At 38.8% G+C, this 12,855-nt stretch overlaps 1 protein-coding gene across 4 annotated transcripts in view; it reads right to left on the bottom strand.

Annotated features, from left to right (window-relative positions):
• The window catches only part of LOC143284643 (uncharacterized), a 69,060-nt gene that overhangs the window by 20,843 nt on the left and 35,362 nt on the right, over positions 1-12,855 (bottom strand). For 2 of the 4 annotated variants that reach the window (XM_076591518.1, XM_076591519.1), the window contains exons 12-16: positions 10,485-10,562; positions 8,406-8,449; positions 7,030-7,075; positions 6,040-6,552; positions 3,252-3,311 (exon numbers count right to left, since the gene is read on the bottom strand). In XM_076591518.1, the coding sequence (XP_076447633.1) occupies positions 3,252-3,311; positions 6,040-6,552; positions 7,030-7,075; positions 8,406-8,449; positions 10,485-10,562 (741 nt within the window). The remainder of the gene's footprint in view (positions 1-3,251; positions 3,312-6,039; positions 6,553-7,029; positions 7,076-8,405; positions 8,450-10,484; positions 10,563-12,855) is intronic. The other 2 variants (XM_076591520.1, XM_076591521.1) reach the window with 2 other exon arrangements.

Genomic DNA, 12,855 nt, shown 5'->3' with positions numbered 1-12,855 from the left:
TATTTCATTCCATAAACAGCCCCCTGAATAAGACAGACTAGATTTAAAAAGATCAATCCTTGGAAGCGGCACCATAACTTTATGAACATGACGATGAGTGTTGGTTACAAATTTATTCTTTAGTGAGCGGGGAGCAAATCCAGACATGATTTTGAACATAAATAGACCTTTGTTAAATAGAAGTTTTGTTTTCAGTGGGAGGATATTGAGAGCTTTATAATCAGATATAGTCAATGATGAAGATTTTAAAAGAATCAGTTTTACAGCTCTTCTATGCAGACTCAATAGAGGCTTCACAATACTGTCACTCGCCGATTCCCACACTGTCAAAGCATAGTTGATGTGTGATTCTATATAAGCACTGACAAATAGTTTTCAGCAGTGAAGATCCAAAAAGTGTTTAATTTTAGACAGTTGATAGATATTTTTTTTATACCTGTTTGCATAACAGAGAAATATACCTGTTTGCATAACAGAAAAATATGATGACAAATTATTACTGATAGTGATGCCAAGGATTTTATGGTGGTCAACTTCTTCAATCTTGTCGCCTTTGATGAAAATAGGCGAACAGTTTAAAGACATATTTTGACGTTTTTGCCTTGTTGTGATTATTAGGAATTTTGTTTTTCTAGGATGGAGACACATGTGGTTTAGTTCAGACCATTCAATCAAGTGGTCAATACTTTCCTGAAGAGAAAGAGACATGGTACACAGGTTAGTATGACTAATATGAAAGGTGGTGCCATCAGCAAACATTTCATATGGTGTCTTGATAGATAAGGGTAGGTCATTAATATATGTAGAAAATATGATAGGTCCCAAAACAGAACCTTGAGGTACACCATAGTTAATTGGTAATAACATTGATTCTGAACCATTTGTGAACACAAGTTGTTTTCTTTCAGAGAGAAAAGATAAGTTCTAATGTATTCAAAGACAAACCATAAATCTTTAGTTTTTTCAGGAGGAGAGAATGATCAATCACGTCAAAAGCCTTCATCAAGTCAACAACAAGACCTCCAGTAATTTCATTATTATTAATATTAGTAAGCCACTGATCTACTAAATTTGTTAGTGCAGAATGACATAAGTGATAAGTGATTAGCTAGAGAGATAGAGAGTGTGTGTGTGAGAGAGAGAGAGAGCTAGAGAGAGAGAGAGAGAGAGAGAGAGAAGGCATTCAAAAACACATTCAAACATTGTACATAATAGTCACATTGTTCATACTGTCAGTGGCAACTAAGATCAAAGAGGTAGGTGGACAATATCTCAAAAAGCAGACCGCTTTTTCTTCTCATCCTTTTCATTCCTGACATAGAAAAGAAATCCTGTCAGATGTTCATCGTTTGTATTTGTATTAGTATTAGTATTACTCTTTTTGTCACAACAGATTTCACTGAGTGAAATTCTGGCTGCTCTCCCCTGAGAGTGCAACGCTACACTGACAGCGCCACGCTTTTTTTTTTTTAATGTTGTTTTTACTGCCTGCAATTTTATTTGTTGTCCTATCGATGTGGATTTTTATACAGAATTTTGCCAGGGACAACCCTTTTGTTGCCATGGGTTCTTTTACATGCGCTAAATGCATGCTGCAAACAGGACCTTGGTTTATCATCTCATCCGAATGACTAGTGTCCAGACCACCACCCAAGGTCTAGCAGAGAGGGAGAAAATACTGACGACTGCTGGTGTGATCTGAACCAGTGCGCTGAGACTCTCTCACTTCCATGGCAGACGCATTAGCTCAAGGCCAACACTGATAATACCATGCATCAACAAACTCAACCATGTCTTAGTGAAGCTTGCTATTGTCTTTTGATACTGTGCCCCTTAAAAATGACAACAACAAGAAAAACAACAACAAAACATTCAGAACTGGACAAGTATAATTAAATCAGTCACAATAAATAATAAACCATTTAGCCGTTGAAAAACACCATTTATCCGTTGAAAAAATAAGTCCATGACAGGGCCTGTTTTGATACTGACGTCAATTCAAAATAGTAGGAGACATTCAGACAGTTTGAGATCCTGTACATTGACGTAACTTTCCGCAACCCAGGTTTTAAAAGTTGTCCAAAAGTGACTGCTAAAATCACAGTAACAAATGAACCACGCCATCATTTGTCCACCCTGCAAAATGAACACGTTATTATTTGGCTCTCTTACTTCCTTTGAAACCACATTTGCTGGAACAATAATTATAATTAACAATTCTTACCTGAAATCATTTCATCTTATCATCACAGAGCTCTTGTACTTTGCAAACTAAAAATGTAAGTGCTGGGGGATGGAAGGATGGATGGACTTCAGACAATAATTATCACATGACAATTTACATAAAAATCAAATAAATACATATCAAGCACAACAAAAAGCATAATCAACACATGCATTTTTTCCCCATGGATAGATACAGCATCCATCGACGGAAGCCAACAACACCAACAAGCACAACCAACACGCAGCTCCCCCATTCTCTTCAGACAAAACATCACAAAACAAGAAAGGCAAGGCCTTCAAGACTCACTTGTGATAAATTACATCCCCTAGCATTAATTACAGAGTAATTTCCCTTTTTTACTATCTGCACCAAAAGGTTTGCAAAATAAAAAAAAATTCCATGCTTAGCAAAAGAAGTTCCTGTTTGAACAAAAAATGATAATAATGACTCCTCTTGTTGTTGTGTCAGAATAAGAGGTCAAAGTGCCAAGTTTAGAAAATACAAAAAATATAAATATAACAGTAAATGCAGTTTGCATATAATTAGGCTTTGTTTTTTATTTTTTTTGTGCCCATCCCAGAGGTGCAATATTGTTTTAAACAAGATGACTGGAAAGAACTGAATTTTTCCTATTTTTATGCCAAATTTGGTGTCAACTGACAAAGTATTTGCAGAGAAAATGTCAATGTTAAAGTTTACCACACACACACACACACACACACACACAGACAACCGAACACCGGGTTAAAACATAGACTCACTTTGTTTACACAAGTGAGTCAACAAAATGGAAAACAGTCCACCAGAGCCAATGCAAAAGTCCACCTGGGGGAAGGAGAGAGAGCGGGGGGAGTGCACCAAAAGGTTAAAAAAAAGTCCACCGTTGCTAGTGGAAGGGTCGACACAAACAAGGTGAAGGTTATACAGAGTAAGGTTACACACATATATATATACTGAACAGCAGCGAGAGTGCAGAAGGGAAGGAGAGTGTGGGAAGATGGAGAGCCAGTGTTGCCATGTTTACCTTTGTTAGACCTTCCTAAGGTCAAAAACTTTTGGAAAAACCCCACGCCCTGCACCATCCCTGTGGAGTTTGCAAAGCACAACACGTAACAGAACACCACTGACACATGTAAACACCCAAACAAAATTCCACTGTCATGCACTGACTATAAATAAAAATAGATACATAGGTAAAACAGCCACAAAAAACAAACAAACAAACAAACAAAAAAAACAACAACAAATAGATAAAACAAATAATAAAATAACAAAAGAATGACAGTTCAGTTCAGTTTCAAGGCTGTGACAAAGCGTGTGGACTAATCTATAGATAAATGGGTAAATGAGCAAACAAATAGATTTTTTTTTTTCAATTCTAAATAATGACAGTTCAGTTCAGCCCCCCCCCCCCTCCTCCAAGAAAAAAAAAGAAAGAAAAAGATGCCTGGGTTTCAGTTTGTCAAGGAGGCGTCTCTGCGTTCCAATGAATCCATATAAGCTACACCACTGGCCTTGAGTGCATGCATGTACATTCGTGTACCTATCATAGTGGATTTCTACAGAATTTTGCCAGAGGACAACACTCTCATTGCCATGGGTTCTATTTCAGTGCGCCAAGTCCATGCTGCACACTGGACCATGGTTCACTGTTCCATCCAAATGTACAAGACGCCTGATCTTTAAATAAACCCAACATGTAGATCAGGCCTTGATGAATAATTGAATAAAAAAAACAACAAATAAATAAACAATTAAATGAATATATAATATAAAGATAGAAGGTTACTAAAACCAAAACGAACATGCATTTGTGCAACAGTGATTGTTTCTTAACTTGAAACTAAGAAAAATCACATGCAGAGGTAAACTTCACTGGCTTCCTATTCCTCAGACACAGAACTGATTACCTTCACAGACATATACAGCAACACGCACACACATGCACTATAAGAAGAAACAAACCTGATGCAGCAACCATCAACTGAAAACATACACTAAGACAAAAGAAACTTTAACAGAAGCATCAGAACACCAAAAACGACAAAGTAATAATCATAAGAAGAGCAGGGAATGGGGGAGGGGGGGTGGGGGGTGGGGATAAAATGGGGCGTTAAGTTCCGTTAGACTTTAGTGCAAAAGCATAGCTTCATTCAACTTCTTGATCTTTGTTTTTTTTAATACCTACAAACACACATACACTCCTGAACTGTCTCTCTCTCTCTCCGTCTTGCTTATCTACTATTCCTGAAAATAAAGAATTATCAATCCTTCACTCAATCAGTCAACCAATCACTCAATCTCTCTCTCTCACACACACACACTTACTCTCTCACTCCATCTCTCTTTCTTTCTTTCGTTTTTCCTGCTGAAACTACAAGCATGTCATCTTCTCACTCTGGACCCAGCGCTGTGTGCCCAAGCATTAGAGTGGCCCAGTCAAATAGAACCAATTTTCAAGAGGCACAACTTGACCATCCAACTATCACACACTTCCCCCCCCCCCACCCCCCTGGCACCAATGGTTATGTGAATGTGTGTCTGCATGTTTTACATTTATTTGCTTATTTATCATCATTGTTTTGGGGTTTTTTTGTTTTGTTTTGGGGTTTTTTGTGCGCTTAGAGTTGACTTCATCAAGATTTTGCGCCTTATAAATAGTAGTATTAGTATTTTTATGTAGTTATCTTTTTCTTTTTCTTTTTTTCTCAAGGCCTGACTAAGCTCATTGGGTTATGCTGTTTCTATCTACTTAACAATTCATCCATCCATCTCTCTCTCTCTATCTCCCCCCCTCTCTCTCTCTCTCTCTCTGTCTATTTACTATCCATCCGTCCATTTATCTATCTATTTATATATATAAGGAATCTAAAAAAGATGGACATGAAAAAACTAAAACCTTACATCAAAATATTGCAGGGTTATTAAAAAAAATACGAGTAGTACTACCACCACTATAAAAAAAAGAGTGGAAAAAAAAAAGAAACATGTACTGACTGTTAATCAAAAAAAAAGAAGAAAAAAAACAACAACAAAAAACAAGAAGCACAACTACAAAATACACACAATATGGCTCAGCAAAGTATTAATCAGCTTTCTGCAGGTATTGACAAAACTGTTTTTTCTAAACAATCACCACAAAGCATAAGCAATGAAGCAGCAATTCACTCCAACAAGCAACTGCTACAGAAGCACAAAATGGCAAAACAAGGATTCAATAATCAAATAAGCAATGCTATTCCCCTGACTGTGGGGTGAACCAATGGACTGAACGCCTTTTGCATCGACTGTCAGGAGAAGTGTGTTATGACTGCCTGTTCTACTGCTGGTTGGGAAAGTGCATAATGATTTGTTACGCCCCAGCCCCAGAAAACTGGCTTCTTCAACGAACTCCATTTTAACATGCTTTCGATCACCAGGAACACCAAGGACAGAATGAATGCAAAAACCCACGATTTTGCTTCATAAGAAGCTCTGTGATTGGCTGAACAGAAATACACTCTGTGATTGGCTTACAGAGCTGTTAGGGGAAAAAGCATTCTCAAGAAGATGCTGACCCGACCATCGGGGGAATAGTCACTGTGTAACTGAATAGAAAAGAATAGAATATATCTTAAGTGTACCAGAGCCACACAGAACAATGAAACAGGCTCATCAAACTTCAAAAAGAAAGGGGAGTGGATGAGGGGTAAGAAGGGGGCAGAGAAAAAGAACAAATGAAAAAAAACAAAACAAAAAAAAAACATATTCCAAAGACTGATCAACAAGAAAGAGAAAGAGAAAGTGAGGGAGAAAAACAAATTCTCACAAACCTCCTGCGTGTGACCGTGACGTCTCCTCGGTGGCATGCGACAAGTAGCCCCCGGCCCCTGTGTTATACGCCCCAGGGAAGTCACGCTTGTTGGCTGCGGCTGGGGCAGCGGGGTGCTGGCTACTGCCGCTCTCCATCCACCCAGGTCTCGGCTGGACGTAGCTGGGCTTGGTGGGGACACCGATGGCGGATGGTGACTGCCCTCCCATGGCCGGGGACGATGACGAATCGGCCACCGCCTGGCCCTGTCGTCTGGCCGTTCGAGGAGAAACAACCCGGCCCCTTCGTCCAGGCGAATGTTGGCCGCCGGAGTGTGGGGAGGCGGAGGGAGGGGTCAGTGGGATGGGTTGTTGTGTTCGATGGACGTTCCCTTTGGGGAAGCTGGGGGGTGTGGTGGGTTGGGAGGTGAAGGGGGCCTGGACGTTGTCGTACTGGTGTCGAGGCTGAGGAGGGTGGCCGGCGGCAGTGTCGGAGGGTTTTCCTGCTGTTGCGTTTTTGGATATCTGGGCTATTTCTGAGACACAACAACAACGCAGTCTGGTTTATGTGTGTGTGCTTGCTATGTGAGGGCAAGCGCCCTTTGATTGTAACTGCATGCAAGAAGGCAGTCAGGTAGACGCAAGCAAATGAGTTAGTGCTTTGATACACATGTGCATGCTGGTACATGTGCACGCACACATGCACAAGCACACAAAAACACACACATCTGTAAACAATGAACAAGCATACACACAGACACACACACTTGCACCCATCATCATAATCACACACACAGCCTTGGCTTCTGTCAACACACACACACACACACACACACACACACACACACACACACACACACACACACACACACAATCCCAAATAAACACAACATCAAAAAGGTTAATAAACATAATATTTCACAAACAAAATGAATGAATGAAAGAATGAATCAATACATAAATAAATAATAAATAAATAAACAAACTCTTTTTTTTTTTTTATAAACTCTTACCTTCTGGCCTGTACTGTCTTGCAGGCAAAGCAGGAGGAGGTTCATACTGCACACACATCACAAGTTTCTGGCAAACTCAGACAAACGATACTGACATACAAGTGACGCTGCACATTGCTTTGCACGAGGCCATAAAATGCAATTAATCTATTCTAAGCCACACAAATGGAATGGAAATTCTTTTCTGACAAAAAAAAAAAAAAAAAAAAAAAAAAAAAGCATTTGTGTTCAACAAAACACTGCCACCAGGATTCACTGATGCAGGTCCACATTTATTTCTGTCTTGTTCCCAGCTCATGCTGGATAAATGTCAGCATCAAATAATAATGATGACAATAATAATTATCACTGTTATCATTAAGAACAATAATAACATTAATTATAATAACAATAATGATAATGATACACTACTACTAATACTGATAATAATAACAATGATAATAATAATAAATAATAACAAAATACTACTGAAACTACTATTACTACTACTACTACTACTAATAATAATCATAAAAACGATGATGACAATAACAACAACAACAATAATTCTGCTGCTGCTGATGATGATAATAAATAATAAAACTGGAAAGAGAACAGTGAAAAACACTATTCTGAAAAAGCAAGACCAACCGACCAATCAGTATGCCTGTTGAAAGAGAGAGCTTAGGTATCCTTTGACAAGAAGAATAAGAAGAACAAGAAGAAAAGTAATAAATGAGACAGTGAACAGGACAGACTCGCAGTGCTTCGGACAACACACTGATATGCGTCTCTGCCACTTTGAAATGTAAAGGACACAACGCATGTTCATCCAGCAGGTCCCTGGACTTTCAAAATAGTTCATAAACAAACCCATAAAAAGAATTAAAACTGCGTGTGCATACACACAAAGGGGGTTCAGGCACTAGCAGGTCGGCACACATGTTGACCCTGGGAGATCGGCAAAATCTCTACGCTTTACCCACCAGGTGCTAATACCAAGATTCAAACCTGGGAACCTCAGACTGACAGTCCAATGCTTTAACCACTTGGCTACTGCGCCTGTTCAGAGAGCTCCGTTTATTGTCTCATCCACATGACTAGTGTCCAGACCTCTTTTTAAGGTCTAGTGGAGAGGGAGGAAATACTGGCAAGGGTAGGATTCAATCGAGTGAACTCAGATTCTCTCACTTCCTTGGTGGAAATGTTACCACTCGGCCACCAGTGCTTTAGGGGTTAAAGACTTATTCTAATAACTTTAAAATTGTTGGTTCAATCCTGGGCGCAGGATCTATCCCCTCTTCCTTTTTCTGTTGTGTGTGTTGAGAGAAAAGGGGTTAACAGGAATAACTCATGCCTACAAGAGGGTTAACAATTTTTGTTCATCACAACCTTACCTGTGGGGACTCGTCAACAAACATTTCATTGCTGCAGTTTCCATCTGAAATAAAAACAAAAACAAAAACAGAAGAATATAAATGTTAAGCAGATTTGTTATCAATGGGGTTTTTTCAGGTATGTCTGCTAAGGATTTATGAATCTCATAAATGTACTTTTAATTTATCAATCTGTTTTCAGTATCCGTAATATTCCATACGAAAAAAAAAATCAGCATTGAAAAAGGGACAGCACACAAAGAAATTGGAGTTTAACATAATGTAAATTACTGAATAACAATGGCTTGCCAATTATACTGCATACACATTCACAAAGTTCTTGTTCATTTACATCTGTTATAAATTCTGGCCTTGAATACTGTGATATTATGGTCTATACTACACACACACACACACACACACACACACACACACACACAATCATCTAATATCAAATATTCTATGTGAACAAATGTTAATAAAAAGGTACTAAAGCAATTGTCTAATATCGCATATTCATATGAACAAATGTTAAAAAGAAACTACTACTACTACTAATCATACTACAACACACAAGCATTAGCAAGCCTGAAAGTTTGACCAAAATTAACCGTCTTCATCAAACTAAAAATTACCCATGAAACAAACATGCCATGCATAAGTCGAGCACCTATTTCCCATATCCAGAAACCACTTCTGCACATGATTTACCCACCACCCCACTCAAACACCCATGACCACCACCACCAATCATGATCACCATATACTACCCCTGTCAATCTCCAACATCATCACCAACATCAACCATACCAAGAACCGTATCTTACAGACTACAAGGTGATAGTTTTTCCTCCTCTTTAAACAGTGTGTCCGACAATATGGTGTGTATAATTCAATGTCAGAATCTGTCAAAAACACTATCACGACTCAATGTCCACCTCCAAAGCCAGAAGTATGATACTGTATTATCATTATTCTGTATTGTACTGTATTATCATTATTCTGTATTGTACTGTATTATCATTATTCTGTATTGTACTGTATTATCATTATTCTGTTTTGTACTGTATTATCATTATTCTGTATTGTACTGTACTATCACTCTTTCTCACAAAAGATTTCTCTGTTTAATATTCTGGCTCCCCTCCCCAGAAAGAAAGAGTGCGCCACTACAGTGCGGCACCATCCGGTTTTTTGGGGGTTTTTTTTTTTTTGGTCCCTGCCTGCAAGTGTTTATATTTTCCTACCCGATTTTTCTAAAGAATATTGCCAGGGAGAACACTGTTGTTGCCATTTGTTCTTTTATGTGTGCTAAATGCATGCTACAGACGGGACCTTGGTTTATCGTCTCATCCAAACAACTAGTGTCCAGGTGCCAGTTGCATTGCTTGGTTCTAGCTTTTTGACAGTTAGACGTGACTAAATGCCTACATTGACCAAACTACACCACTGGTCAGTTCCATACTACACACAGTTAGTAGCGGGTTATGAGCATACTAGGCTCTTCCGTCCAAGCAATGCAACTGGCTCCAGCCCACCACTCAAGATCTAGCGGAGGGGGGAAAAATACTGGCGAGTGTGGGATTCAATCCCTTGTGCTCTGACGCTCTCACTACATAAGAAGACACATTACCACTGGGCCACCACTCCACCATTTTATTTGTGGCAATGAAAACAAATGAAACCTTTCCATGAAGCAGAATAAAACCAGCTCACAAACAACACACTAGGGGGAGTGTGGACAGGACGGATTCAAGAGAACGACTGACTGGACGTGAAAATAGATTTTCAGCACATAAAGAATGGTCCGATGATATCGTCAAGGCTTCAATGTCGCTCTGATATGGCCACAACAGTGAAAGCGATCAACCCATCAATGTTGACTTCCTGTTTATCGTTTTTTGATGCAGACCTTGTAATGTGCTGTATCTTATAAACAGTTAAAAATCTGAAAGTCTTTGATTAAAATCTGGAGGATATGGCTTGTACTGTGAAGCGCCTAGTAGTCTGTAAAATACGGCACCATCAACCCTCAAATGCCATCACCTCCAACATCACAACAGTAACCACGACCACAGCGATACAACAGTGGGGGCTGACCTGTAAGTAAGCCGTTGTTTCGCTGACCAAAAGCTTCGTTTTCATATAACTGATGGTTTTCATAGTATGGCGCGTTCGCTGCACAAATCAAAAGCATGCAAACTCACAGGCAGACACTCCAGGCCCTGATACCACACTTCTGTTCTTTGGATCAGTGCGGCTCACTTCTGCAGTGACTGACTTTTTTTTTTTTCTCTCACAGCAATGTCATTCATAAAAGACTGAACCCGACTGATCTGAACTGAAATGCAGTTATCATCATGCCTACAAAAAAGCTACATCCACAACTAACAAGCAATGCAAATGATTGAAAGTATTAAACAGACACCACACACAAAAAAAGTGAAAAGTTGACAATCATGAACTGACTGCAAAAATTATGCCTTGTCTTTCTTTCTGCTCTGCAGCTCTGAGAGAAAGAGAACAAGAGACAGAGAGTGTTTGTGTATGCGTGTTATTATCAAACACTTATTGGATAAGACAAGTGAAATACTTCTTTATTTATATACTGATTCTGCACTATTTCCACTGATTCTGAATGACTTGTACCATGTTAACCTAAAAAGAAATGTTATATACATATATATTGCTCAAAGATATTTATTTATATATATATATATCACCACCCTAAATCCACCAGGTGCTGCGTCTGAGACTCAAACCCAGGACCCTCCGAGACAGACTGAATGCTGAACACCTTAACCAACCACTCAGCTATTACCCTCATCAAAAGTGTGAGGATGGATCCTATCCTGTGATGGGCGCAATAGCCGAGTGGTTAAAGTGTTGGACTGTCAATCTGAGGGTCCCGGGTTCGAATCACGGTGACGGCGCCTGGTGGGTAAAGGGTGGAGATTTTTACGATCTTCCAGGTCAACATATGTGCAGACCTGCTAGTGCCTGAACCCCCTTTGTGTGTATATACAAGCAGAAGATCGAATACGCACGTTAAAGATCCTGTAATCCATGTCAGCGTTCGGTGGGTTATGGAAACAAGAACATACCCAGCATGCACACTCCCGAAAACAGAGTATGACTGCCTACATGGCGGGGTAAAAACAGTCATACACGTAAAAGCCCACTCGTGTGCACACGAGTGAACGTGGGAGTTGCAGCCCACAGACACAGAAGAAGAAGAAGATCCTATCCTGTCAGTTGTGCTCTCTCTTCGGCACACGACTAACAGAATAAAAAAATGTAAGATTTTTTTTTCTTTTGACTGTGTAAATCTTCCCTCTCAGCCACAGGTGTGTCCTTCCAATGCGTTGTGCTTTATAATATCATTTCTTCCCAACTGATAATGCATTTCTCTTGTGTTTCATGCAATTTCAGGTATTTCAATCTTGTTCTTAGTTGTTCATTGGACATGTGTACAATCTGTGTATTTTTTTTTTCTTTCTTTTTTGCACAACATTATTCCCCCCAAAAATGTTGGACAGTAAACAATGATCATGGCACAAAAATCATTTGGCCTTTTCTCTGTGAAGAGTATCATGTATACACAACTATCATGCCAAATATTATGAAGACCTTTTGTTCATTTCAAATATATTTCAGTTGTGTTAGTATTTCAGTAAGCAATGCATATTTTTTGTGTTTTTACATGGAAACTGATTTGTTTCCTTTTAAGCAAAGCAGAATTAAAAAATAAAAACAAATTCTCTGGCAGACTAGAGTTTTAGACTAGTCACAAGCCAAAAAAACATCTTGTTCTTTTCCTCACACACATATATACACAGATTAATGGGAGGGGGGGGAGAATACTCAGGTCTGTGGCTTTTTTTTTTCTCTTTCTCTCTTTGATAAATGCAAAGATAAAATACAGTTCCCATGTCCATGTATTTAAACACACAGACAAATATTTTCTCTCTCATTCATTAGCTGACATATCTCTTTCGGCTTTCCTCTACAAACAAAAGCAAAAGTACACAGATAAAAGTTCAGCTGTATACAAAGCTAAATATATGCATAAATACTCTCTCACATCCAGTCAATCCTTTGATAAGCTGGGTCCATTATATACAGAACCACTTCATTAAAGCAGTCACATTTTCATATATAAAAAAAAAAGTTGTGAGATGACTTAAATCATGCAGGTTGCATATGGTCCACTCCTGACCTATAATATATATAAAAAAAAACATAAACGTCTGTTTCTGGCAAACATGCACCATGAACTGCATTTGAAATAATCAATTTTTCAGCCAAAAATTTTTAAATATTTAGTTTACAAATGATTGTCGTAGTTTTGCAACACGGGAAAAAAAAGGAAAAAAAAAAAAAGGAAGCACAAATGCAACAAAGCACCTCAGGCTATCAATGCTGCTCACTAAAATGGCTTCAAACACTGCTGTTTGCCTGAAATTCAGCA

Source organism: Babylonia areolata, chromosome 8, assembly GCF_041734735.1.
Source record: "Babylonia areolata isolate BAREFJ2019XMU chromosome 8, ASM4173473v1, whole genome shotgun sequence".
NCBI classification, from domain to species: Eukaryota; Metazoa; Mollusca; class Gastropoda; order Neogastropoda; family Buccinidae; genus Babylonia; species Babylonia areolata.
The sequence above is the reverse complement of the archived record's forward strand: the minus strand, read 5'-3'. Positions and strand labels throughout refer to the sequence as shown.